We start from the raw sequence: 27,409 nt of genomic DNA, 5'->3' as shown, positions 1-27,409 counted from the left end.
CCATATTGATATTATGGCAGTGGCGGCTCGTGATTTTTACAATAGGGGAGGCTATACCTAACTGTAAAATATCTAGACAAATTTGCACTAGCAAAAAAATGCGCCAAAAAATGTAATTTAAGGCCCCATCTTTTGACCATTTTTATTTACATTTCATAATATCATCCTAATTCATAATTTCATGATATCATCATTTTAAAAATAGTTAGTCTAATAGTAAAAGTTTAATACCAAAGTTTGTGTCGTTTATTTGTTAACAATTCCATCTATTTGTAAATAGATACCTATGCATATCAAAATAAATACAGATTTGAAGTTTTGCAGTCCATACATAAATGAAGCTTCAAATTTTTTAAGATACTCAACTGAATTTTTTTAATTCTAAACGCGGCCTACTGCGAATTCAAAAACACGATAAATTACCGATATTTTGCTTTGAGTTAGAGATATCGGAAAAAGTTATTTGAGCAAGTTGTTCCAAATATTATTATAACCCCACATACCAAATTTCATAACAAAATTCGCACTTTTAGATTTTTCATTATTTTTAGTCAGGACCCTAAAATTCGTTGTCCCGAGACGCACCCAACCACCCAACGGAGCTGAGAAGCTACACTGCCTCCCTTGGTATATCTCCGGGCAGCGTGTGATGGCGCCGTAGATGCCACTGTTAGGAGACCGGCTCTCCTTAAACGCCTGCTGCGCTGCACGGAGCATTAGCAACTGAGAATGCTGGGCTTCTCGGCTCCGTTCGTGCATCTCGGGATAACCCAGGGTCCTGCCTACAATAATATGTAATAAAACTGAGACGCGATCATGCGTTCTAATGCTAATGCTCCGTACGTATGGATAATTAGTGATAATATGGAATTTACACGTTGTATAATAGTGAAAGTAATTGTTGTTTTCGCGATTCATGATAAACAAAACAGTATAGAGTGTGTAAAAAATGTATGGGGAGGCTGAGCCTCCCTTGCCTCCTCTGACGAGCCGCCACTGTATTATGGTCCATATTATGGAAGAATATATTTAGAAATTAAATTTGATGTCATGCTATTATAGTATGTATTATACACTTATTTCGAACAACTATAGAACATGTATTTAGATTTAGATCGTTTATTATTAGAACATGGTAAAGTTTCCCAATTTGCGACACTTCTGGAGTAGTATATGAAATGTCCAGTTGATGAATTAGGATATTCAATGAAATGACTGTAGACAATTTGGTTGTATATGAAATGTCTTTCGATGAGTTGCGTCACATCCAAATCAAATCCAATAGCCTATCAATGACGTCAGGACGATGTGTGATGTGCATGTCAAAATCATGTGATGAATGATTGACGATTTACTTTGTTGTTTATCTTTTGTTGTCTTTGTTCACATCATTTTTAAATAAGGCTCGAGGGTACCAAAAAAGGTCAAGGCACATACTGTCATATCAATGTAAATCACCAGTTTAGTGTATTAGTTTACATTATGTAGTAATCTGCACCAGTGATTTGTGGGATCAACTATTTTAACAATTATTTACGATTTCAGTAACTGGACACTTAGAACTCTCAAAAATGGACCATTCAAGATCCCCAGAAAGTGAAACTGAAGAGATGTACGATAACCAGAATTGTTGTGATACCCCCACAAAACCACTATTAACAGAGGAACGAATGAGGAGAAAACTGCAATTCTTTTTCATGAATCCCATCGAAAAGTGGCAAGCTAAGAAAAGATTTCCATATAAATTTATTGTACAGGTTATAAAGATATTACTAGTAACCATGCAGCTGTGCTTTTTTGCCTACTACAGATACAATCATGTAAACTATACATGGGACAACAGAATAACATTTTCACATTTATTCCTAAAGGGCTGGGACGCTACAAGAGAAGTAAACGCTTATCCTCCGTCAGCAGGTCCTTTAGCAATCTATAGAGTTGATGAGTTTTATTCAACGATAGATTACGCTTATAAAGGATATGCTGACTTAGACAAGGCGATTGGCCCCTACTCTTACGCCAATGAAGACAACACCATGAGTGATATGGTATTGTGTTTGAATCAATATAAAGAAGGTACTATATTCGGTTTTAATGAATCGTATATATTTAACAGTGAAATAGTTACGGAGTGTTTTAATATATCTAAACCTCTTAGTGGACTTCTTGATTCAAAGTTATATATAGAACAACAACATATTGATGTGAACTTTTCTGCCCTAGTTAACGCAGAGTTAATATTTCCTATTAAAACAGTGAACTTTAAAGCAGCTGGAAGAATAACTCCTCCGAACTGCTTTCTTTTTAATATAGTCATTGCCTTTGATAATGCAGATCATGATGGTCAGATGTTAGTTGCACTGGAAGCTGAACCAATACGCTTAACCTGTCAAGGTGACATTTCATATAAAACTGATAATGAAATAGAATCGATTCTAAGAAGTATTCTGAACTACCTAGTGATCTTCATATGTATTACTTCGTTTATTTTGTGTTCAAGGGCGGTGTGGAGGGCACAGCAACTTAAGACGATCACCGACAAATTCTTTATAACCAGGTTTGAGCAACCGTTAACCCATAAAGACAAGCTGAAATTCTTAAATCTTTGGTATATTATGATAATTATAAATGACGTATTTATTATAGTAGGGTCTATTATTAAGGAAAATATCGAAAAAGAATCATTTGCTAGTGACCAATGGAATGTATGTAGTTTATTTTTAGGTATAGGTAACTTATTAGTTTGGTTTGGAGTTTTGAGGTACTTAGGTTTTTTCAGAACATACAATGTAGTTATATTAACTTTACAAAAGGCTGCACCACAAGTGGCTCGATTTTTATTATGTGCACTCTTAATATATGCAGGTTTTACTTTCTCAGGGTGGCTAATTTTGGGGCCATATCATCTCAAATTCAGATCTTTATCAACCACATCGGAATGCCTATTTTCGTTAATTAACGGAGATGATATGTTTGCTACATTCTCAATAATGTCACACAAGTCACCCTTATTATGGTGGTTTAGTAGAGTCTACCTATATTCGTTTATAAGTCTCTACATATACATTATTCTAAGTTTATTTATTTCTGTTATAATGGATGCTTATGATACAATTAAATTGTATTATACCGATGGCTTTCCTAAAAGCAATCTTGAATCTTTTATAGGAGACACTAATTTAGAAGATGTATCCAGTGGTTTGTTTAGAACCGATTCGACTGATAGTTTGGGAGGTTTAATGAAAGATTTGTGTTGCTGCAAAAAGGTTTATCAATCTTATTCAACATTAACATCAAGTGCCCAATCTCGAACTAGTATTTTAATATAAAATAGAAAATACTGTCTTGTCAAAGCTTTATCTATATTATTTTGTACAAAATTATTTTGTAAAATTTTTCTTTTGGGTTTATAGATTATTGTCCATATTATTTATATCCATTCTTCCATTTTATAACTTTTGGTAGCAAAGTGTTTGAAACCTAAATAAGCCAAAGTTATTTACATAAAACCACTGATCTTAAGTGAAATTGGATTAGAACAGCTACTTTTTCTTCTTTTGGCATGATAACTCTGAATGGGTCTTTACCTGTCTAGATATGTCCTTCCATTCAGATCCCCCTCGTGTGCCTTTCTCCTTCATTGTTTTATATTCAAAGTTTTCAGGTTGTCTTCCACATCATCCATCCATCTCATGCTAAGTCTTTCTATCAACTTCCAGTGTGATATTTTCTTTGTTAATTTCGTATCATCTTGTCTTTGGATATGTCCCAGCCATGACAGTCTCTGACTTTTCACCAATCTTACAATACGGTGCCCTTCATTGAATTCAATAATCTCATCCTTTCTCAGAACCTTTCTCTCGAATTTTCTGCCTTATGCTTTATCTTTTTCTGTAATTACCCAGGTTTCACACCCATAGGGTCTAATGAGTGTTGTGTAGATGTTAGAACAGCTACTATAATACATGAATAAATTAGCACACAAAAAGGAACAAGCTGCATACAAATTTCATTCTATTTTTCTTTAACATTTTTTCCATCTAATCAATGTTAATATTGTTCATAGTTTTCATTGTGGTTGTTTAGATCAATTACACTATATTTCTAGTCCATTTTTAATCATCCTTTTATACATTTTTTTCCTCATGGCATCAGTAAGTCAACATTCTACATTTGTAGCCCATGCAATATCTGTTTAGAATTGGGCAACATCCATAAACTATGTTGTAAAAAATTTGGACTGTTTAATACCCTTCCCCTTCACCATAAAGTGCCGTTTACAGTCCAGGCCCTTCCTCATGTAGACGTCCCAAATGCAACTGAAACAAAATAATTTAATATAATAAAAAATAAGTACACAGTATTTAGTGAAAAACTTACACTGAACAATATAGGTATTGTACCCTCGGAGATCGCTGGGAAAATTTCCACTCAAAATAACAAAATTCAGTTTGGCAATACTGTGTGAAGGTTAATAGTAACATATCCTTTTTAACATAAACACAACTGTAATTTAGTCCAAACAAATTAATATATTTTTTTGCCAACAAAAATAAGATTTTTCAACCAAATAATGTTTCAAATATGATGTGCAAAATAATTTTTAATTGGGTTCTGCTAATGGGCTTGCTTTTTTGTCATTAAAGTAAAAAAAAATTAAAATTTTACTCATTAAGTCATTATTGTCTGGTTATCGTCTTAATTATTTTAACTGTACTAATATCCGTCGACTAATTCTGAATGATTAACAGATTGTTAATTCATTTTATCTGTAGCGGCTTTTGGAATATCTTAAAAATATCGAATTTCATTGATAAAATGCGCATATCGATCTTCGCTTCGACCATACATATAAATTAATAATTTTAATTCTTTTTCTTTTCCAACCATTTGCTGATGTCATTAATATTATTTTTTTGTTCTTTTTTATGGGGAAACTTACTTCAGGATCTATATTTTTTATGTCAATATTCTAAATATTCAGATTTATCAGAATCTTTCTAAAGGCATAAGTAAAGCAGATTGTCTATATTTAGTAATGTTTATTGGGCAAACTCGACTGCATATTGAGCGAACTTTCTGATTTATGTAGTTCTATAGCTTTTTTGGTGGGAAAATATATACATTTTTTATACATGTTAGTAATATTGTTTTTTTACGGAATCTTTACCTTGCTAATATAACACAATATTTGCTTTGCCTACATAACCAGTTTTAGTATTGATATTATCAACATTCATGTAAATGAGCCAAAATACAGACTTCATACATGTTTTAGATAATTTAATGAAATAAAACAATAATTAAGTTATATCACATAAACCCTTCTCATCTATAAATATGATATCACTTATGCTATGTCTATACTATCACTTCTGTTGTTCATTTGATTGAATTTAATTAAAAGCAAATTGTCTGCTGTCAAGTTTTATTTTTCCAAAGTTGTGCATAAACTACCAGTTGTTGCGGTTACTGTACTTTACTATATACACTACTCCAAGAAAATAACACTTTACCTTAAAAATGGGTCATTTTTGATGGCTCAAATTTTCTAATCCTGTTGTCTGATTTAAGTGATTTTTTTAATTAGTTATAGCCTTCTTCTTTAACAATACTGCTGTAAAATTATTGTTGCTAGACAGGTAAATTGTCATAACTCAACCAGTCTTAGAGCAATAAATAAATCATTAGCTTGTAAGAAAAAATTCAACACCCTGTATCTCAGAATCAAAGTATTGTGGACATACGTTTATATAGCAAACTGTCATTATTTTTTCATGCAGTGCAGAATTACCCGTTAAAGTTTGCCATTCTTATTTAAAAACGCCCTGTATTGATGAAAAAGAAGGCCAGTTGTTAAAGTACCTAACTTTTTTATTATCCAACATAAGCGAATGAATCAAAAAACATATCATTACGAAAACCTGTAGCTATAGTTAGGTTTCAATCTCAGTATTTTATAAATGCTAAAATATTTCACAGGGTGTTGCGAACTTTGAGAAAAAAACAGTTTGATTCATACACCCGGTATACAATGACAATTTACTTGTCTAGCAACAATATTATTACAGCGATATTGTTAACACGTTGACGGACAGAACGTCTAAGTTTCTTTGATGTAATGTGACACAACGTCTATAGACGTTGCATTTTTCCCTATTTTACTTTGCAAAATACATATTAGTGTCACAATACTTGCTTATACATTTGATGCACTGTCTGTCAACATGTTAAAGGATGTATTGATATATTTGAATATTAACATATTAAAAATCACTTAAATTGGACAATAGGTTTAGAAAATTCTAGACATCAAAATGACCCATTTTTAAGGTGGTGCGTTAATTTCTTAAGCAGTGTAGTTAGACAAATTATTAATTTTGATGTTAAAAAGTTATACAAAAGTGACATTTTCCTTACTGAATTTATTTCTGCATTTTAATGTATATGAAGGCTAGTTGCTTTATTTTTTAATGTAAGGTTGTTTTATTCCATTGTCTTTTTTCCATTGTCTTTTTTTCTTGTTTTTCCACTTATTTTTCATCTCTGAATGCTCCAAAATATTCTCTAGATTTTTAAGTTCAAAAGTTTTAGAACATTTTCTGTTACTATTATTACATATCTTCGCCTTAGTACTATAACTTGATAACTCCAAAATTGACGTTTTTGAGATAACTAGTTCACAAGATGTATTTTATTTTCCTCCATATTGTGTAAAAACTTAATAACGGGTTAAGTATTTATTTATGATTGACGAAAGTTGATAAAACTCAAATGCCCCTAATATTCAGTGCTAAAACTTGACAAGATGAGTTATCAAGCTATTATTTAATCGAAATTTATTTAAGCGAATGAGATCTACACTGAATGCTACAACTAGCTAACTCTAGTTATCTAGTTGTAGCACGTGTTTTTCTGAAACCATTGAGCCTATCACGTAATTGCTATCTGTTGATTCGGTTCATGTTATTGCGAAAATTCGAAAATTGTTAGCAGATCTGGCAACCTCCATGGCGGAGCGCTAATTTTCACTAAAATAATGCTTAAAATATTAGTTTTGTTAAAAAGTTCACTTAGATACAACTTGGCAGGACAGGCTACATTACCAAATGTTAACATTGTGATAGTGCTAAAAGTTGATAACTTTATTTTTTCATGGTATTTTCCATATTGGAAAACAAATTTGCATCGTATTCCTAAATAGATCAGTAGCCAAAAAGTTAAGGAACAATATTTTAGAGCTGCAGAGTGAATTCCGTAATTACCAACATCATGGTTGCAGCACAAATATCTTTAAACTCTTTAAGACCGTTTATCTCAGAACTACTAATTTGGAGTTATCAATTTATAGTATTAAGGCGACGATATTATACATAGTTTCTGTTTCATAGGCGATTTTACAGTGTAATTAAAATATTTGATCTACATTATATTTTTCTGATAAGGAATTGTTTTTGTAAACAATATTTACACTATATCACCAATACGGGATCCTTATCAGTATATCAAATTTACCAAATGATTGAACTTTGCCTGAATGATTCAAAAACAAACAAGAAAATATCATTAGATTTTTCCTTTATGGCACCCACTAATTTATTTATTGGATTGGACATTTATTTTTAATCATCTTACTTCATCTATAGTTTTCATCTATCATTTTGTAGGATATCCTCCATGATCTGGTTGTATATTTTACTATGACATACTACTTTATATATTCAAAAACAAAAAACACATACTACATTATGTATTCAAAAGTTATCATCGGAATAAAATAATGGCATCAATACAGATGCTATTTGTTGCCCAATGTTTGTTGAGGTGTAGCCTAAATAATTGAACTAATGGACCCTTTACATTTCAACTTGTTATCTTCTTTCACTTCCAGTGTTAAAGTTTAAATTAAGTCTTACTTTTTTTTGTGGTGGTGCCGTATACGCCATCAGAGTTTTATCTATCGGCAGACGCTCAGAACCGTTCTTTAAGTTGAAAACTCATCCATTTTTTTACGTAAGATAGTATTTTTACACCCAATCGTCTTCCTGTAACCAAAGACTGACAAAAATAGTATATACCAAATGTTCTGGGTCTGTGAATGTTTCTTTTGCACCTCCCCTGGTAAGTAGGTCTGTTTTTTCATTCCCTTTAACACCACAATGTCCAGGCACGCAGGATAAACTGACTTTAAAGCTTTCCAATCCGAGTCAGATACTGAAAACAGTTCCTTGGAGCCAATCCGATTCGATTCCAGTGTCTTTAATGTCGCCTGGTTATCAGATATAATTTTTATAGATCTTCTAGTTTTTGGCAGTTCCTACAGCACATCTCTATAGATAAAATTTTTACTTAGTAGTAAGGAAGATAGTAGAGTGATTACTTAAGCCTTTACGAAGGCTTAACCTTGGTATTACGTCTTTCCCTCACTTATGACGTTGGAGAGACAAGTATCCTCAGTTGCAGAAAATATGTTCGACCATTTCCTCCGGATTATCGCAGAATCTACATGTTACTATTGTTTGTTTTTTAACCAAGAGGAGTGATTCAAATTTACCGCACCGTAATGCTTGTTTCTAATTGGTCCAACCGCAGGCAAGTTTACTCCACTGTTAATAAATTTTGACACTAATGACATTTATGAAATTTTGGCACCTCTGTCATTTTATTGGTTAATTAAGTATATCGGCGATTTTTTGTGTTTTCTGCATTATTCCTTTAATATTTAGATTTGTAGTCTACTTTTATATAAAAACAGTTGTTTTTAGAACTCTTTAGCGATGTGTTAGTATTCGCAAAATTAAATTCCAACAGAGGGCGCTCAAAATTTCAAAGATGGACGACAACGCTAGGAAAACAATTCATTTTGTCATTTGAATTCAGAGTTCTAAAACGTTAAATTAAAATCATTTACAGGAGTGTTTGGCCAAAGTAACCACTAAGTTTTGCAACTAAGACATCTTATAAGTTAAAGACGACTCAAAATTATGTTTAATCTGTATGCATTCATTAAAATTTGATGCTAACTACTGATTTGTTTTTACTTTTTTTTTCATAAAAAAATCTGGCCCCCGATAATCACATAGCGTTCTAAAAATTATTAATCTATCTTAGGATTTCTCATTTTGTTTTTAATTTAATTAATAGGTGCACTACAGTTTATTTTACACCGACAGATAAAAATTTTTAATTAAATAAAAACTGGAAACTAAGTAGGTGAATTTATTTTATAATAATTGTGTTCTGGAAATTACGAAGTGGTCGGGATATTTTTCATAACAATGTACATTCTATGTACAGAATATATACTACATTTTATTCATTTATTTAATTTTGTAGTCGCTTAAACATTAAAAAATACTACGTTTAATACCAACGTTAAATTAACAACATGTGTGATTTGGCATTGGTTAATTTAGGTCATTACGTAGAGTATAATAGGAATGAATACTGAGGAACACTGCAATAGTTTTTTTAAGTCGAAATTATTGTTAATTACAACATAAACTGACCGCAAATATGTACACAAGTTAATGGCAAAGTCAATGTTTTCCTTGAGTTGATGCTTTTCAAATTGGCCACCAGGCGTCGCCCACTTTGCGGTTCCTCGCCAATAATATAATATGTATGGATTATCCTCGAAAGGTGATATGATCAACGAAAAAAGAAGATGAATTTGGTGACTTTTCTAGTAACTTTCTTGGGTGTGAATCTGTCTTTTTAGTTTACTCCTCTTGGTTAAAAAATCAACTATAGAGTTCAGTTTTATTAAACACTTATGAGTATTTTTTCGTGGGAGGTAGAAGATTGTAGTAACCTTTTTTACTTGTCTTTGGCCAGAAATATTGTCCCAGTTCATTCCTTTTATCATTTTTGAACATTCAGTTTTAGTGTACTACAAAATGGAGATTTGATCCAATAAAAGGAAAAAAGTGTATCCTTCCAGTAATTTCTTTATGCCCTGACACCCACAACAAAGTTACTTTATTGAGATTAGTAGTTAGTAAGGAATTGTCCCAGTTCCAAGCAGTAATACACTTTGTTTCTAGTTACTCGAGCACAAAAATCTCTTGTCAGTAATTGCGATTGAATAAAAAGCACTAACTTTTTCCAAGTGCAATTGAATAATTTGTACAGGTACTGTAGCAATGCAATACAGCAATGCACAAAACATCTTGTTAGATTGAGGTGCAAAGTGACTAACTAGTCTATATTTTACATATTCTACATCTAGTATAATAGTTTCTTAGTTTTTGCACTTGACATATTTATGACACAATATAGATTAAGTAATATTCTTTTTAATATCTCAATTTTGTTTATAGATGTTTAATGCTTGGTTGCACTAACATATTTTAAGCTTAAGACGTGCCTTAAGCTCAGCTTACGAAACATTCGCGTTGCACCATTGAGCTTATACGAGAGTATAAGCTGAGCTGGGCTAAGCTGGGGCTTAAGATCTGTTGGTGTAACCAGGTATAAGAAACATTTGAATATACATAGTTGGTCGTTTTTAGCTGTTATCTTGCCAAAAATTTTGTATGTAAATAAAGTAGAGTAATAAACATAGGTAAGAGTTTGTACATATATTTTAAGTGTATTTCATGTAAATTGTATACACATCAGAGTATATTTTTGTTAATAATTTTACCAGGGTAATAGTAAGTTACTTATAGGTTTAGGCCAATTTAGTTAGTTATGGTGCAAGAGAAGAAATTTTATATATTGTATTAAGAGTTTTCATTTTTTGTGTGTTTACCGTATATTCAAGGTGTCCCAAAAGTAGTGGAACGGTCGAATATTTCGCGATCTAAACATCGGATCGAAAAACTGAAAAATACGTATTCAATCATTTTCAAAAATCTATCCAATGACATCAAACACCAACCCCCACTACACCCCCTGGAGGTGGGGTGGGAGATAACTTTAAAATCTCAAATAGAAACCCCCAGTTTGTCTTGCAGATTTTAATTTGTTACGTAAAAGTAAGCAACTTTTAAAGACATTTTTTCGAACTGTGGATAGATGGCGCTATAATTGGGAAAAACGATTTATCCTGAAACCATAGGTAAATTATAGAAACGGTCGAATATCTCGAGAAATACACTTCCAAATTAGAAACCAAAAATCAGGTTTTTAATATTTATCGAAAACCTATCGATAAACACCAAACATAAGCCTCCAACCCACCCCCTGGAGGTGGGGTGGGGGGTAACTTTAAAATCTTAAATAGCAACCCCTACTTTTTATTGCAGATTCGGATTCGACATGAAAAATTAAGCAACATTTACTCGAAACATTTTTTTGAATTTTTGATAGATGGCGCTTTAATTGGAAAAATTAAATACGATTTATTAGCGCCATCTATCAGGAATTTTAAAAAATGTTCCGAATAAATGTGGCTTAATTTTTCATGACGAATTCGAATTTGCAATAAAAATGGGGGTTGCTATTTAAGATTTTAAAGTTACCCCCCACCCCACCTCCAGGGGGTGGGTTGGAGGGTTATGTTTGGTGTTTATCGATAGGTTTTCGATAAATATTAAAAACCTGATTTTTGGTTTCTAATTTGGAAGTGTATTTCTCGAGATATTAGACCGTTTCTATAATTTACCTATGGTATCAGGATAAATTGTTTTTCCCAATTATAGCGCCATCTATCCACAGTTCCAAAAAATTTCTTGAATAAAAGTTGCTTACTTTTACGCAACGAATCCAAATCTGCAAGAAAAACTGGGGATTTCCATTTGAGATTTTAAAGTTACCCCCCACCCCACCTTCAGGGGGTGTTTACTGTCATTGGATAGATTTTTGAAAATGGTTGAACACGTATTTTTCAGTTTTTCGATCCGATGTTTAGTTCGCGAAATATTCGACCGTTCCACTACTTTTGGAACACCCTATATATACGGCTGTTTACCAGTTCTTTGAGCAATTATTTTATTGTTTCCTGATGGCAAGGAATTAGTCCTTACCACCTTTGCTTTATCGTAGCCTTTGGGACAGAAACTGATGATTCATCACCCCGTCCACAAGTGATGGGGTTAAAAACAGAAGATGAACAGGTACTACCGAAAACCCCATATTATAATCACTGATGAAATAGAAACGTCAACATTCATAATAAAGAAACGTGAAATAAATATGACATAAATTAGGAATTGACAAATGAAGAAATCGCTATAAAAATAGGAGATCAAATACCTAATAACCTTCTGCTTTTTTAGCAAGAGCTTCATCTTTAGCCTATAATTCCGTGTGTTTACTTTTAAATTAGATATAGGAGTACACCCAATACATGGCAACACTGCTTCCCACACCTGAGCTGCGCGGATTTATTCAGTCATTCGTCGATTCTGCAGTGGCAATGCAACTCATTCTCATAAGCAGTGTTGCCGATTTTAGCGCTTCCTTCACTCGCCTATCTCTAATCGAAAACTAATCATATGATATATGATGTAAACTAGTAAGCAGCTAAATACTGAAAGAAGTAACATTAAAATTTAGTCTGGTTTGTTTATACCAGAAAAGACGAAGAATCTCATATACAAATCCTAATCCTGGATTGACTAAACAAAATTGGATGTAATATATAAATTTCTTCTCGCATTTAATTTTAATATATTTTATTTATATCAATGATTTAAATATATATAAATTTGACTATATAATTTGTTATGTATAGGGCCCGGTCTTTTCACCTCCGAATAAAAGTTATTCGGAGGTTTATTTGACAGATTTACATGTAATCTGCCGGATAAACTTCCTAATAAATAGTTATTCGGAGGTGAAAAGACCGGGGGTAGTTCTATGAAGATTTTTGCGATGTTAAGATTTGTGTTATTTTCAGTAAATATTTTGATAAGAAACGTTTGTCTATACTTTATTTCCTTATTCCAAATATTTTTAACTATTGACAAGCTGTGACGATACGACACCACCACCAATCATGCGTCTGAAACTGGAGTCCAAACATAGCTTGGAAATTAACGTAATATAGAAGAGGGCAAATGCGGATTCTTACAACAAGGTTGAAAGTAGGGTAAAGGATATAATTTCAGATATCAAAAATGAAAAAGGGTCTAAATACGAACGAAACAATACAGAAAGGCTTAAAGATGACAACAAAAATGAAGAATATTAATGAATTAACTGAACTGACTTTTTTGTGCATATAAAACAGTAGTTTTTAAAATCTAATGTTGGTGATACCTGCAATTCAACTGGCGATGATGTGTTGATATCGAGATGTGAGATGCTTCTTCTAAGTCACAATTTCGCTAGCCTCTTGTTCGTATATAGGTATTCGAATAAATATTGATTTACTTGTTCTGTAATATTGATTATAATCTTTTTCCCAACAAGTAACTAAGAACAGTTGTACCTACTGAGTATATCATTTCATACTTTTCTATTTCTACAGATTATTCTTATGGTTACACCCTTTATTTCCATGCATTGTCCTGTTTAGTTCCATCATTTCTTCATAAACTCTTCTTTATTTCATTCCCTATATTCTGCAGAAATGGTTAGGTATTCCAGATCAAATAAAAAAAACTGCAACAAAGCTGGTCAACACTGACATATAATTCACAATTTGGATAAAACATATATTTTTACGTAAGTACTACACATAAATATTTTAACTAACATAAGTACAACTTTTTACGTTCAACAACACATTTCTTAAAACATGTACAACAATAAGTAATTCATATTCTATCTTCTTAAAAGGAATAGAAAAAAAAATGTGAATGCCAAAAAAATATCTGTTGAGTAAATACTCCTAGAGATTTTAAAGAAAAAAATCCTTTAATAAACTTGCGAGTACTTTCATCATCATCACAAGTGGCTCGACAATCCGTTGTGGATCTGAGCCTACTCGCGAAGAAGTCGCCATTCTTGTCGATTCCTGGCAACTTCCCTTCATCTTCTGACCCTTAGAATCTTTTTGTAAGTGTACTTTAGGCACATACGATGAAATTTGATGGATCAGAAACATATACGGCAATGTCGGAAATAACAAACTATAATAAAAGATTGTAAAATATACGGGTAGTCCCATTAAAAAATAAGCCTATTATCCGTATATCTCAGAAACTGTACATTTGACAACGTCGAAAATATAAAATAAAAAGGAAAAGATTCCTCTCATTGGCTGTATACCATAATAAAAAACTTACTAAGGAAGTAAAACTTCGCTTTTAGGTAAATGGTATATAAATTTTTATTAAAATTTTATCTAAAATGATCCAAATTGGATAAAAGTGGGTACATCTATAGTACAAAATCACACAAACGTTTTCGGACCAATCAGTCCATCATCAGGTGGTAGAAACCTAAAATAAGCAAACCACTGCATTAAAAAAGGCCAAGATGAAATTTTGACTGTTTGAAAGTTAGAAAAATTAGAACATGTGGTTACTTACTTTAGATCCAAAGTAGTTGGAACTAGCTACATAGATAGGTCAAAAGACCTTCATTTTACAATAATTATGCCATTTCGGCTACAACAATGTCGACAATAAGTCGATGTTAAAAGGATTTAAAAATGCAGCGTTATTATAATGTGGTCTTCATCTTGGCTTCAAACTGACAGACTGAAATATGACATTAAACGAAAATTGACAAGACCTTCTAGGTAGGGAATTTTATGTGTATGCAGTTATTTTGTATTTTAGAAATGCAAAAATATTATTACTTAAATAAATGAATTTAATTAGCTATTAAATAAATGAGTGAGAATAAACAATTTGAATTAATAGTAACATAAAATTATTTATGATAATTTAATGACGATTGAAAGGGAAAATTTTGCCAACAAGGTAATGACGTCACTTGTTCGAAAAGAAGAGCAGAATAAAGAAAAATAAAAATAAAATAAACAAAAAAATATGAAATTTATTAGGTATATGATAAATATAAGGTAAAAGAATTGATAAATAAATCATGAATTTGGCTGTTATGAAATGCAGTTTAAGTTAATAATTAAAGTGTAAAGTTAAGAGTATAACTGGTTGTCTCAATTCATGTAGATAAGACAGGGTGAATAAAACAAAACTGATAGTAGATTACTATGGTTTAATAAACTTTCTCTTATTGTTGTTTTTATTTACACTTCAATTCTATAAATTCAGTCAACCAGTTATACATCATTATTCTAATTTCAATTTATAAATTTCAATTCCGTTAAACCATAGTAATCTACTATCAGTTTTGTTTTATTCACCCTGTCTTATCTACATGAATTCAGACAACCAGTTATACTCTTAACTTTACACTTTAATTATTAACTTAAACTACATTTCATAACAGCCAAATTCATGATTTATTTATCAATTCTTATACCTTATATTTATCATATACCTAATAAATTTCCTTTTATTTTGTTTATTTTATTTTTCTTTATTCTGCTCTTCTTTTCGAACAAGTGACGTCATTACCTTGTTGGCAAAATTTTCGCTTTCAATCGTCATTAAATTATCATAAATAATTTTATGTTACTATTAATTCAAATTGTTTATTCTCACTCATTTATTTAATAGCTAATTAAATTCATTTATTTAAGTAATAATATTTTTGCATTTCTAAAATACAAAATAACTGCATACACATACAATACCCTACCTAGAAGGTCTTGTCAATTTTCATTTAATGTCATATTTCAGTCTGTCAGTTTGAAGCCAAGATGAAGACCACATTATAATAACGCTGCATTTTTAAATCCTTTTAACATCGACTTATTGTCGACATTGACAACTATTGTTGACCTATCTATGTAGCTAGTTCCAACTACTTTGGATCTAAAGTAAGTACCACATGTTCTAATTTTCCTAACTTTCAAACAGTCAAACTTTCATCTTGGCCTTTTTTAATGCAGTGGTTTGCTTATTTTAGGTTTCTGCCACCTGATGATGGACTGATTGGTCCGAAAACGTTTGTGTGATTTTGTACTATAGATGTACCCACTTTTATCCAATTTGGATCATTTTAGATAAAATTTTAATAAAAATTTATATACCATTTACCTACAAGCGAAGTTTTACTTCCTTATTAAGTTATAAAATTTTAAATCATTGAAAATCTAGTAATTTTCATGTAATGAAATCGAAACGTCAAAATAAACTTATTCTAAAGTAAAATTGACTTATTGCCAGTAAAGATGGTAAATTGTATTAACATGCCACCAGAAAATAGCTTCAGAACAATATTAGAATTAACAGAATTGCAAATATTCAATAAATAGATTTTCTCATTTGCCACGATTGAGGAAACTTCTGAAAATATCTTTTAAGAAGATAGATTGATTGCGTTCTAACAAATAATAATACATTTAAAACATCAATAATGCCATACTAATTTTGAAGGTTTGCAAAATGGTTCATCAGCTAATTTGTACAAATGTAAATATTTATAAATATACTAATTTCTTATAATCACATGGACATTACTTTTTTGGATTTTCATTATATCTATCAAGGCATTTTTCTCTAATATCTAGGGATACCAATATTATTATAGACAAACCTGAGATCCAAAAATATATAATCTCCTTCTCAGAGGCATCTTTCAGTGCGTCACAAGTGACAGAAAAAAAGGTATAGTCGGTTCGCTAAACTCAGACACAACTGGCTAGTTATTTCAGTAGATAATTTTTTTGTTTTTTGCCAATTTTACCAAAATTGGCAAAATTATTTACTAAAATCACTAGCCAGTTGTGTCTGAGTTTAGCGAACCGACTATAGGTCCGTGATACACACACATTTATAATATTTATTCCAGTTGCTGATAGATGGCGCTATAATCTGAAAAAATATTTAGGTATTTACCTATTACATATCTATACGACTATAATTTAAAGTTCTTCTCAGTCTTTCAGGTAGGTATGTAATTAATGATGTCATATGATTTTAAGAATTTAGAGAATCATAACATGACATTTTAGTTAAATCTGACAGTTGTCACAATCGTAATCGTAATATGGTATAATAACAAATCAATAGGGAACTTGCACTAAAAAATTTTTTTGCATAAAATTGTTAATTTATGTTTTAAAATGTTATATTCAAAATATTACGTCTTAACAATGAATAGTGTACGTACAACATCTGATCAAAGTTCCGCGCCTAAAATTTCCGTTTCAAACAACTTCAAAAGCGAGAGCTGGGGTCTGACGTCATAGGCCACTCGTATCGTTTGCCCGTTCGGTGGGCTATTGCATTTAATGCAGTTTGCCCATAGATAAATAATATAGTTGAAATATCTTGTTTTACTCTGTGGCAAAAATGATTTTTTCTGTGACTGGCAAATTATTAACATTTTATCTCTGTTGACATATATCAAAAAGTTCTTGTTTATGAAATTACTTTTGTCGTTTCTTGTGTTGAAGAACAAAGAAGAAACAAGTAACTTAAAAATAAACAAAACTTTTAGTAATAAAAGTAAGAGTAACTAAAAAGTATTGGTGCTACTATAGTATGCGGTCTACAGTCGGGTTTCTACTATAGCTTGCGGTCTACCGAGGGATGCGGTGTAAGTATAAGCTGAGATGATAAAGATATTAACTTGTAAAATTACAATAATGATTCTTCTTATTTATGCGTATTATTAACTAAAGAAGGATTTTGTTGGCTATGTACACGTTCTATCGGTACGTCTGCTAATCACCATAATCTTTTCTCTGAAGGCTTTGAACACAATAATGAAAGGCTCCAGTAGGTACTAATAAACATTACAATAAAATATAATCTTTATTATACTGCAAATTACACCGTAATCTTTTCCAGGATATACGAAATCCTTCGATTAGAGGTAGGTAGATCAAACCCACGGGGTAAACCGAATACTATAATATAATGGTACCAAACTATTGTTATAAACGGTTTAAACATGCTTATTAATAACTCTTACTTATTTGCCTTGACACCTCGCATTTCTCCAATAGAATAGCTTTCACTACTTTTTATAAAAGTTGCCACCATGAAGACATCAACGGTAGGTAAGTTGTCAGACTTACCCTCTCCGTCATATTATGCATTTTAAACTCTTTACAAAGTAGCACTCAACTTTATCAATTTCAGTTTAAAACTAAGCTGATTGGGGAACTACTTATTATAATATACAAGATGAACATAAATAATACCTAGGAATTTTCCATTAAAGACGATTAAAATGTAATATACCCGTGATACCTACCCTAATCGCGTTGTTTCCGACTGCTAAGCCTGGTTGACCGTGGCCCGTGACGTCGGACCAATAGAAGGACGTTCAAGAGCCTCGCTAAGATATTTGAATCTTATAGCATTTTCAAAGCGTCGTAATTAGCGTACGGGTTAAAAATATTTCTTTTTTTCGCATGCAAGCGTTTTAAGATCATGTTACCTTATGTTTTTTAATATCATTTTAATATTTAAAAATATATGCAAGTTCCTTATTGTGTTTATTTCATTTATAAAAAGGAACGTTCTTTGATTTGTATAGTCCTATAAATTGTACAGATTATAGTAGTATAGATAATACATAATCATTTTTTGTTTAATTATAGCGCCATCTATCAACAACTAGAAAAAATGTAAATGATTTTAATCACGGACGTACCTTTTTTCAATCACTTACAACTTAATGCGTTAGAAAGAAATCGAAAAACTTTGACGCACTGAAAGAAGCCTCTGAGAAGGAGCATACCACAAAACGTGCGAATTGGCAATCTTACAGCTCGTTCAGATATTATAGATTCGAATTTTTGTTCGTATCGATACAAATGTCGAATTGCTCAGTGACACATAGACACAAAGACGTCATGAGGAAATAGTTGACAAAAAGGAATATATTTTTCGAGAAAAATGAAACAGCCGGATCTGTATAATAAGATACTCTGTGCTAAATCTAAAAACTCTGTGTATGCTGTAGGTCAATTATTAACACAGTACAACAACTCAGTTTTACGTTTACCACCTTATCATCCAGAACTTAACCCGACTGAAAAGATATGGATTATTTGAAAAAAACCAAGTAGTGGCAAGAAACACTACTTTTAAATTAGCAGATGTTTAAGAGATAACAAACATCAAGATAAATGAAATCACGCCAGAGGTATGGGCAAATAATTGCAGGCATTTTTTAAGAAATAGAATTTCAGCCGAGGAGTTTTCAAGCTTAGATAAACATAATAAGTGTTTGTTGGAAATTCTCAACATCATATGAGAGCTGTAGGTACTTAACACTACGTATAAACCTGACCCTGTCGGATAATTCAGTGTAAAATCAAAATAGTTCATGTTTTTTGAGATTCATTTTTTTTTCGGGAATACTTATTTTCAAGTTTACTAATTATCCACTAAAATTGGCATTTCAAGACATTTGTAATAATAATAGTCCTTGTTTACGCATTTGTAAAGATTTAAAATATTTTTGTAATTAAGAATAGTGAGAACCAAAATCAAAGTGGAATCAAAGAGCACAAATTGTAATAGATAACGAACCCAGTCCAGAAATTGAAATCAGGAGAGGAGTTAGGCAGGGATGTATTATGCCTCCATTACTCTTTAATGTATATAGTGAATAGTGAAGCAATTTTTGAAGAAGCATTACTATCTCAAAGTGAAGGAATAATAATTAACGGAAGATCTATTAACAACATAAGAAATGCAGATGACACTGTGATTATGGCAAGCTCTGCTGAACAACTCCAATTACTACTAAACAAGATAAACAGTTTATGTGAAGAATATGGACTAAAAATGAACATAAAAAGACCAAATACATGATAATAACTAAGAAAACAAACATACAAACGAGCATACTTTTGGGAAATGTAGGATTTCAGAGAACCTGCATTTCAGAAAAAAATTATCAAACAGAAATAAGGACCAGGATAGAAATAGCAAGAAATGCGTTTGTAAAAATGAAAACAATTATCTGTAACAAAGCCCTTAGATTAGAACTGAGAGTAAGAGCTTTGAGATGCTCCGTGTCCTCGATACCGCAATATGGACTTGAAAGGTGGACATTGAAGCAAGAACACATAAATAAACTACAGTCCTTTGAAATGTGCTGTTACAGGAGGATTCTTAGAATAGCATGGACACAGAAATAAACGAACACGGAAGTATTACGAGAAATGGGCAAATAATGCGAAATAATAAAAATAAGAAAGTTACAATATCTGGGACGCGTAATAAAGGGACAGCGATATGAAATGCTAACACTGATAATACAGGGAAAGGGAAAGATAAGAGGCGGAAGGAGTAAAGGAAGAAGGAAGGTGTCATGAAGAATTTAAGGGAATGGTTTAAGGGGTTACATAGGTCTTGCAGGTAAAAAAAAGTGACTTTAAAAAAATTATATCTCGAAAACTAAAAATTATTTTTATTTATAATTGGAACATGTAAAAGTATAGTACTTAAGGTACTCTCAAAAAAAATTTTCAGCCAAAAATATTTATTTTTGTAGAGTTGACTGCAATTTTTCTACAACAGTCCTTTTTTGCGGTGGGCAGCATAACTAAGTCCAGTCTCATCTGCAATCAAAAAATCAAAAAGTTTCTTGTAGTTTATACCTCTGGCTAGTGAATGAACGAATGAATTTTTATTAGGTGAAGTTGTTTTTGTTTTATAAAAAAAAAACTACTTAAAAATGGTCATTTTTGAAAAAATGAGAAAAATTGGGGTCGAAAATGTGTTTAAACTTATGTAAAATCTTCAAATTTCATTTTTTTTTAAATTCCTTCGTTCATTCACTAGCCACAGGTATAAGCTACAAGAAACTTTTTGATTTTTTGATTTCAGATGAGACTGGACTTAGTTATGCTGCTCACCGCAAAAAAGGGCTGTTGTCGAAAAATTGCAGACAACTCTACAAAAATGAATATTTTTGGCTAAAAATTTTTTGAGAGTACCTTAAGTATGCTTTTACATGTTCCAATCATAAATAAAAATAATTTTTAGTTTTCGAGATAAAATTTTTTTAAAAGTCACTTTTTTTACCTGCAAGACCTATGTAACCCCTTAAATGCAGTTCTATAGAACTATTAAGAGCAGCGGTAAATAGAGTAAAGATAATGATGATGATATTCAACCTCCGATTAGGAGACGGCACTTAAAAAGAAGAGAACCAAAATCACAAACTTGTTTTAAAAAACAATGTCGAATTGGAAATTAAATAACTAATGGCCGGTTTCACCAACGCCGAATAGTAGTTTATTCGATGAATAAAGTTATTCGACCAATAAAACTGTGAGATCTACGTTTCACAAACATCAAATAAGACTTACTTTATTTTTTACCAAATAAATATTTACTCTTCGATTAAATTGACTTTCTCGCTTTAAATATCTATAACAAAGGCAATTCGTCAGTTTAACTTTAAATTATCAAAATTGTATTGAAACAATAAAAATATAATCGACTAATAAATTTTATTCGACTAATAACTATTCCCCAATTTATTTGTTGTTGGTGAAACCGGCCCTAAGTTAAATTTAATATATTGCTGTATTTCAGAGGGATACAACTCTATGTCCATTTTCATAACTTTACAGAACAGCAGTTTTAAACTTTTTTCAACAATAGGGACAAATGGACTTGGCTTTTATCTTCTTTTCTTCTATTAGGATCTTCTTTTAAATGTCACTATCTCAATCAGCAAATGGTTTAGGACCTAGTGCTTTATTCCTCTAAATAAAATGGTAAAAGTTGATTATTAGTGTGTAAAAATGTCATAAATTAAAAAAAAATGGACATAGTGTTGTATCCCTCCGAGGTACAGATTTATCTATTAACTAAAAACTAGTTAATTAAATTAGTAAGTAGATATAATAAAAGTAGAGATATTTTAACAAAAATATACAAAAAACATCACAATGTTACAGAGGTAGTATTCAATATAATGAAGTTAAAATTATATTTACAAATGAAATGTTACATTAACTTCATCATTACCACTTATGAAATCATCATTGTTACGATTAGATATACAATTTCTGCCCAAAAACCCTCAAGATTTGTTTAAAGGAATTATTTTTGAACAGGAATCAGCAAAAAAACCGAATCAGAACATTTTTCCACAGGAGCAGTACGACAACCTGGACTAGTTGGAGTTAGATACAAAAACTTGTTAATATGTAAATCTAAAGCAGCCTATAGACGTCTATATTATCATAAATAATAATAATTGAGTTTTGTGTAAGAAAACTCTCTAAAAAATATTTTCAAATACAAAAAATGGACAAGATACACAACCGGATTTTTTAAACGTTACACAGTCCCGACCCAGATGTATACCTGGTCCATTAGCGTTTAGCATCGAGTTCTAATCATAGGAATTAAAGGAACTCTTCAACCAACCAGGGAAATGAAGATTTAAAAGAATGACTAAAAAACCAGATAAAATTCATAGATGGTAATTGCTACAAGTTCTTCTTACCGCATACTTACAGAGTACCATTTACACTGTGGTTGTTTAAGACTCAACTACAAATTGATTACCAATTCAGTAGGTAAAGGGATAACAGACGTTCTCACAATCATTTATTTACTTAGGACGGCCGGTTTCGCTGTCTACAGATTTCACAGCATCATCAGGTCTCCGGTAGAAGTAAATTATCCGGAGACACGGAGTAAATAAATGATTGTGAGAACGTCCGTTATTTATTTAACTACTTATGTAGTATGAACTCACACATGCAACCCATTCAATTTTTAATTACCAATTATCGTGGACAAAATTAAGCGTCTAGGGGCTGCTTTATCACAGTCGCTGCATGTGTAAATATCTTTTTACAAAACTAACATTACAAAGAACTTAAAATATATCTAAAACCTTTTATTTAGAACTATACTAAATTTAGAATAAAGATGCAGTAGAAATAAACAAAACAAGACACGTTAAATGCTACTAGGAGCACTCCCGAATCATAATTTACAATGTATATGCATTGTAAACCCCAAATCATGATTTCCAAGGTTTATACATTGTAGATTATGATTCGGGTGTGCTCCTAGTAGCACTTAACGTGTCTTGGTTTGTTTATTTCTACTGCATCTTGAATGTAAATTTAATATAAATAGAAACTTCTTCGTTATAAAGTATAAGAACATATCAACAGAAAAATATCAATGAATTACGTATTAATAATATAAAACATGGTTAAACATTCTCAATATTTGAAGGATTAAAAAGTATGCATCCAATTCTAAAATTACACTTAAACAGAAATACAGATCTGATAGTCGAGCTTTTAAATATTTCAACTCTTGCTTACTTATTCACTCGAATTTCGGAATGTGCGTCAAATAACGACAAAGTATTTATAGTTTCTTAATGCATTTGAGCAGGTAACAGAACACAGAGCAGTGACAAACTCTACCTAAAAACAAAACAACTTCTAGAAGAGAGAAGATAACTTATAAAAGCAGGGAAAACGAACACAATTGAGTACACACAAATAAATATAACTGTACGAAAGCTGGAGTGGAAATGTAACTAGGTAGAGACCATGGGGAGAAAGAAGAATCGTAGGAAGACCGCAAGAAAGATGATAAGACGAGCTAAAAAGGACAGCAGAACTAAATTAGTACCAACTAGCCATAATAGAAAAAAACTGTAAATTAATGAGAGAGGTAGACTAAAGATGAATGGTCAGGATAAGAATTCGAGAAAAATTGGTGAGGCAAACTGACACCAAGCTTCAAGGAATAGAACGGATTGGAGAAACAGTTTACAAATTATTCTCCAGAGGCTAAGAAAAAAACAAAGAAATTATAGAATAGAAAAGAATAGAAAATTGGTTTACTTTGACCACATTATGCGTAATGCGTAATAGTAAATATCGACTTCTAGAGTTGATTCTAAAAGGCAAGATTGAGGGCAAGTGAGGTCCTGTCCCTAGGAAGGTGACTGGTTTACGTCAACTGATCCATTTCGAGCTGGTGTGAATAGAATAAGATGGGCCAATGTGGTCGCCAACACCACTAGGAGATAGGCACCTTTAGAAGAAGGAGAAACAGACTTAGAAAGGTCGAGGCTCAAATAGGATTGTACAGCAATGATAATCCGTTATAAACTCTCTTGCGGTCGATACTTTGAGCTTTAATCGGCGCTTACTGATACCTTAGACGGCGAACAAAGAAGGGTTATGTAGGTAGATGTAACGATATTAAAACAGCCAAAACCATACAACCCTATATTTTGACTTATTTATTGATCTTATGATCATAAGTTGGTCAGAATATTGTTTCTGTTTCGTTTGTAGGCTGTATTTGTTTGGTGGGTGGATATATTGGGCAAACATACATTGTAGCATAATTTTCTTATCGAAAGCCATTGTCAAATCAAGAAAATATGCTTCATGGTTGCTCATTGACATTTACCAAAATAAATGTGGTAAGAATACTATGGTAACATTTTTCCACGTACACAATGCATGTTTTTGACACTCCATAAAAGTCACGAGTTTACTGATTGTTATTCAAGGCAGCCTGTATTTCCAAAATGTTTTTACCTTTAGTTTCCGGAACGAAAATATAGACGAAGAATATTCCTATCATCGAGGCAGATCCAAAAATATAGAATGTACTATCTTGCCCTATATAATTGGATATTTGAAGATAAAACCTCGTAAGGATAAAAGCCAAAAACCAATTAACGGTACCTGCTGTAGAACTAGTAACACTCTTAATCTCAGTAGGAAATATCTCAGATGATATCACCCACGGAATTGGTCCCAATCCAAGAGAATAAGCTATTATAAACAGGCATAAGGCTCCTACTGGTATAAATCCTAATTTTTCAATAATATTGTCGCTTATATCGGTTCTGTCTTTCAGAGTGAAGAAAATAGCAAGAAGAAATAGGTTTACGGTAACAAACAACGCCGATATAAACAACAATATTCTTCTACCAAGTTTATCTATAACTAAAGAAGCCGCGAAAGTAGCTAGAACTTGAAATAATCCTACCATAACAGAAGCACTTTTTGGATCCAAGTGCACTCCTGACGTCTTAAAGATATCTGTGGTGTACAGAATAACCGCGTTAACACCGCTAAACTGCTGGAAAAACATCAAAGAAGCAGATATAATAAAAGCCTTAATGACAGATCCTTGTTTGAAAGTTTCAGTTAGGGAAATGGTTGTTTGGCTACTTTCCTTTAAATATCCTTCGATTTCGTTGAGTTCTTCATCGACTTTGTACTCGCTACCTCGTAAGATAGTCAAAACTCCCTTAGCGTCATTAAAGAGTCCTCGTTTTAATAGATACACGGGTGATTCAGGCTGGAATACAAAGAAAACAACGAAAACGAACGGAACGCAAGCACACCAGATTGTAAAATATAGAGCATTTAGGTATTTTCCTAGTAAATAACCCAGAAATATTCCCACGGTAACCATCAGTTGAAAATAACTGCTTAGAGTACCTCGCAGCGTTTTGTGGGCTATTTCGCTTGTGTACAAAGGTGCTGCTATACAACAAGCTCCAGCTGCAGTTCCCGTTATTAGTCTGCCGAAATACAGCATCAGCACGTTGTTGGCGAATATGATGAGCAACCATCCTATCGTGTAGGGAACACATAATAACAGCAGAGTTTTCTTACGACCTATTATGTCACAGATAAAGCCTGTTGGTATGCACATGGCCATCCCACCGAATGTTACGAACGAGCCGATCCATCCTATTTGGTTGCTGTCTAATTTGATGTTGTTGTACTTGCCAGCTTCCAGGTCATTGAGAATCGGAGATGTCCATGCCAGTACGGTACCGGCAGCCAGAGCTGACAAAGTTGCTAAAAATATATACATATTAATGATGATATACTTCTAACATACATACGTAGGAAAAATGAAAGAATACCCATGAACGAACATATAAAACACGCTGTATTTTCCTGTCACCGTGTCACAAAAAATTGGCCAGCGCAAGAACATGTAATAATTATTGTTACATGTACTTGCACTGGACAATTTTCTTTGTGACACGGTGACAGGAAAATATAGCGTGTTTTATATGTTCGTTCATGGGTATTCTTTCATTTTTCCTACTGTAATCATGAAAGACTGTAAATTAGACTGGATATTTTTTCTTTTGCCCAATCATTATTTCACATTTTTTTGATAAAAAAGATGCTGAAGGTTTTACCTCTTAAAAATTTTTTTTAGAGGTCGCTTAACTATTTTTTTTCCAAAAATCACGCATTTTTTCGTTTTCTTGACTAAAAAAAAAAATTAAAAATTCATATTTCGCGTAATCGAGTGCCTTTATTTTCCCCCAAATTTTTGAAGTTATACTTCTTTACGATCGAGGGTGAAATTTTATACTTGCCTAGCGCATGCGCAGACAGACAGTATGTAGTTCGTTGCTAATCTTTCAAATTATGTATGTATCAGCGCAAATAAGTCATTAAAAGAATATATTAGTGTTTTTAGTAAATGTATTATTTATTATAATTTTTGTGTCTTTGGATTTGTCTTCCTCGGGAATAAAATATTTTATAATAATAGTAAGTATATTTACTTTAAATTTGTCAGTATATATGAGAAATCTTGTAAGCTGTCAAAGCAAAGGGGGTTTAGCTCGGTGGTAGCGCGTTCGACCGGAGATCGAGAGGTCCCTGGTTCAATTCCGTGTGTTATCTAACTTTTTTTATTTTTAGTATTGTTTTAGTAAAAATTTTTGGAAAGTAGTAAGTAAAAATTAGTTTAATCTTTAAATACAAATAACCTGTTGAAAGTATATTTATTTAGTTGAAATCATATAATAGAAGTATAACTTCTTACGTGCGTACAAAGTACACACACATTCTTTTTTTTTTTCTCTTTAAATCTCATCAAATTAAATGAAAAAATCTTTATAATGCTCTAGAATTTTTTGAAAATTTTGAAGCTTTTTTTAATTTCTCTATGTGATGTTCTGAAGCTATTCTCATGTGGCATTTTTGTAATTAACTATTTTTAATGGGAAATAAGCCACAATTTTACTAAAAAATGATTTTGCCTTTGTCAAAATAGAAAAAATATTAATGAATTAAACAAAAATGTTGTTGCTTAGTAAAAATTCTTCTAATAATTTATTTAATCGAACTCATTTATAAAGTAGAAGACTTTAAAATGATATTGCCAATATTTATGAGTTACGTTCCTTTACTGAAAGATAGCTCATTCGATTACATGAAATCAACCCCAACTTAAGAATATTCGTCACAAAAAAAATCATAGCATGTGACCTGTCTTTAAAAAGACAACCACATGCAACAGTGACAGTAAAATTCTCGCGTTAGAGATTCCATAGAAAACCAGGAAAAAACCTCGTGATAAATAAATTTTATTTTATAAATTAAAATTTATAAAATAAAAAAAATCTCTTTTGTTTTCCCTGTTTGCTAGTTAGTGATGAAAAATCGAGATAAATAGTGAAACAG

The 27,409-nt window shown here is 31.8% G+C and overlaps 2 protein-coding genes across 4 annotated transcripts in view; one reads left to right on the top strand and one right to left on the bottom strand.

The window, feature by feature from the left end:
- Positions 1-27,409, bottom strand: part of LOC114337532 (facilitated trehalose transporter Tret1-2 homolog) — a 337,833-nt gene that overhangs the window by 293,635 nt on the left and 16,789 nt on the right. Inside the window, exons 3-4 of one of the 3 annotated variants that reach the window (XR_007696335.1) lie at positions 14,427-25,777; positions 13,565-14,336 (exon numbers count right to left, since the gene is read on the bottom strand). Coding sequence is in view for 1 of the 3 variants with exons in the window: in XM_028287997.2 (XP_028143798.2) it covers positions 24,450-25,777 (1,328 nt within the window). In the remaining 2 variants the exon portion in view is untranslated. Of the gene's footprint in view, positions 1-13,564; positions 25,778-27,409 lie in introns of those variants that run through there. The other 2 variants (XR_007696336.1, XM_028287997.2) reach the window with 2 other exon arrangements.
- LOC114337534 (mucolipin-3-like) lies at positions 1,339-12,866 on the top strand. Its single transcript, XM_050643297.1, has one exon. It carries the CDS (start codon positions 1,572-1,574, stop codon positions 3,327-3,329), a length of 1,758 nt encoding a protein of 585 aa, XP_050499254.1. The 5' UTR covers positions 1,339-1,571; the 3' UTR covers positions 3,330-12,866.

Source organism: Diabrotica virgifera, chromosome 2, assembly GCF_917563875.1.
Source record: "Diabrotica virgifera virgifera chromosome 2, PGI_DIABVI_V3a".
Taxonomy (NCBI): domain Eukaryota; kingdom Metazoa; phylum Arthropoda; class Insecta; order Coleoptera; family Chrysomelidae; genus Diabrotica; species Diabrotica virgifera.
Note: the sequence above shows the minus strand (reverse complement) of the source record. Positions and strands in the feature narration are given on the sequence as shown.

Excerpts from the sequence above, each read along its gene's own strand:
- LOC114337534 (XM_050643297.1), top strand. The coding sequence starts at position 1,572 with ATGGACCATTCAAGATCCCCAGAAAGTGAAACTGAAGAGATGTACGAT.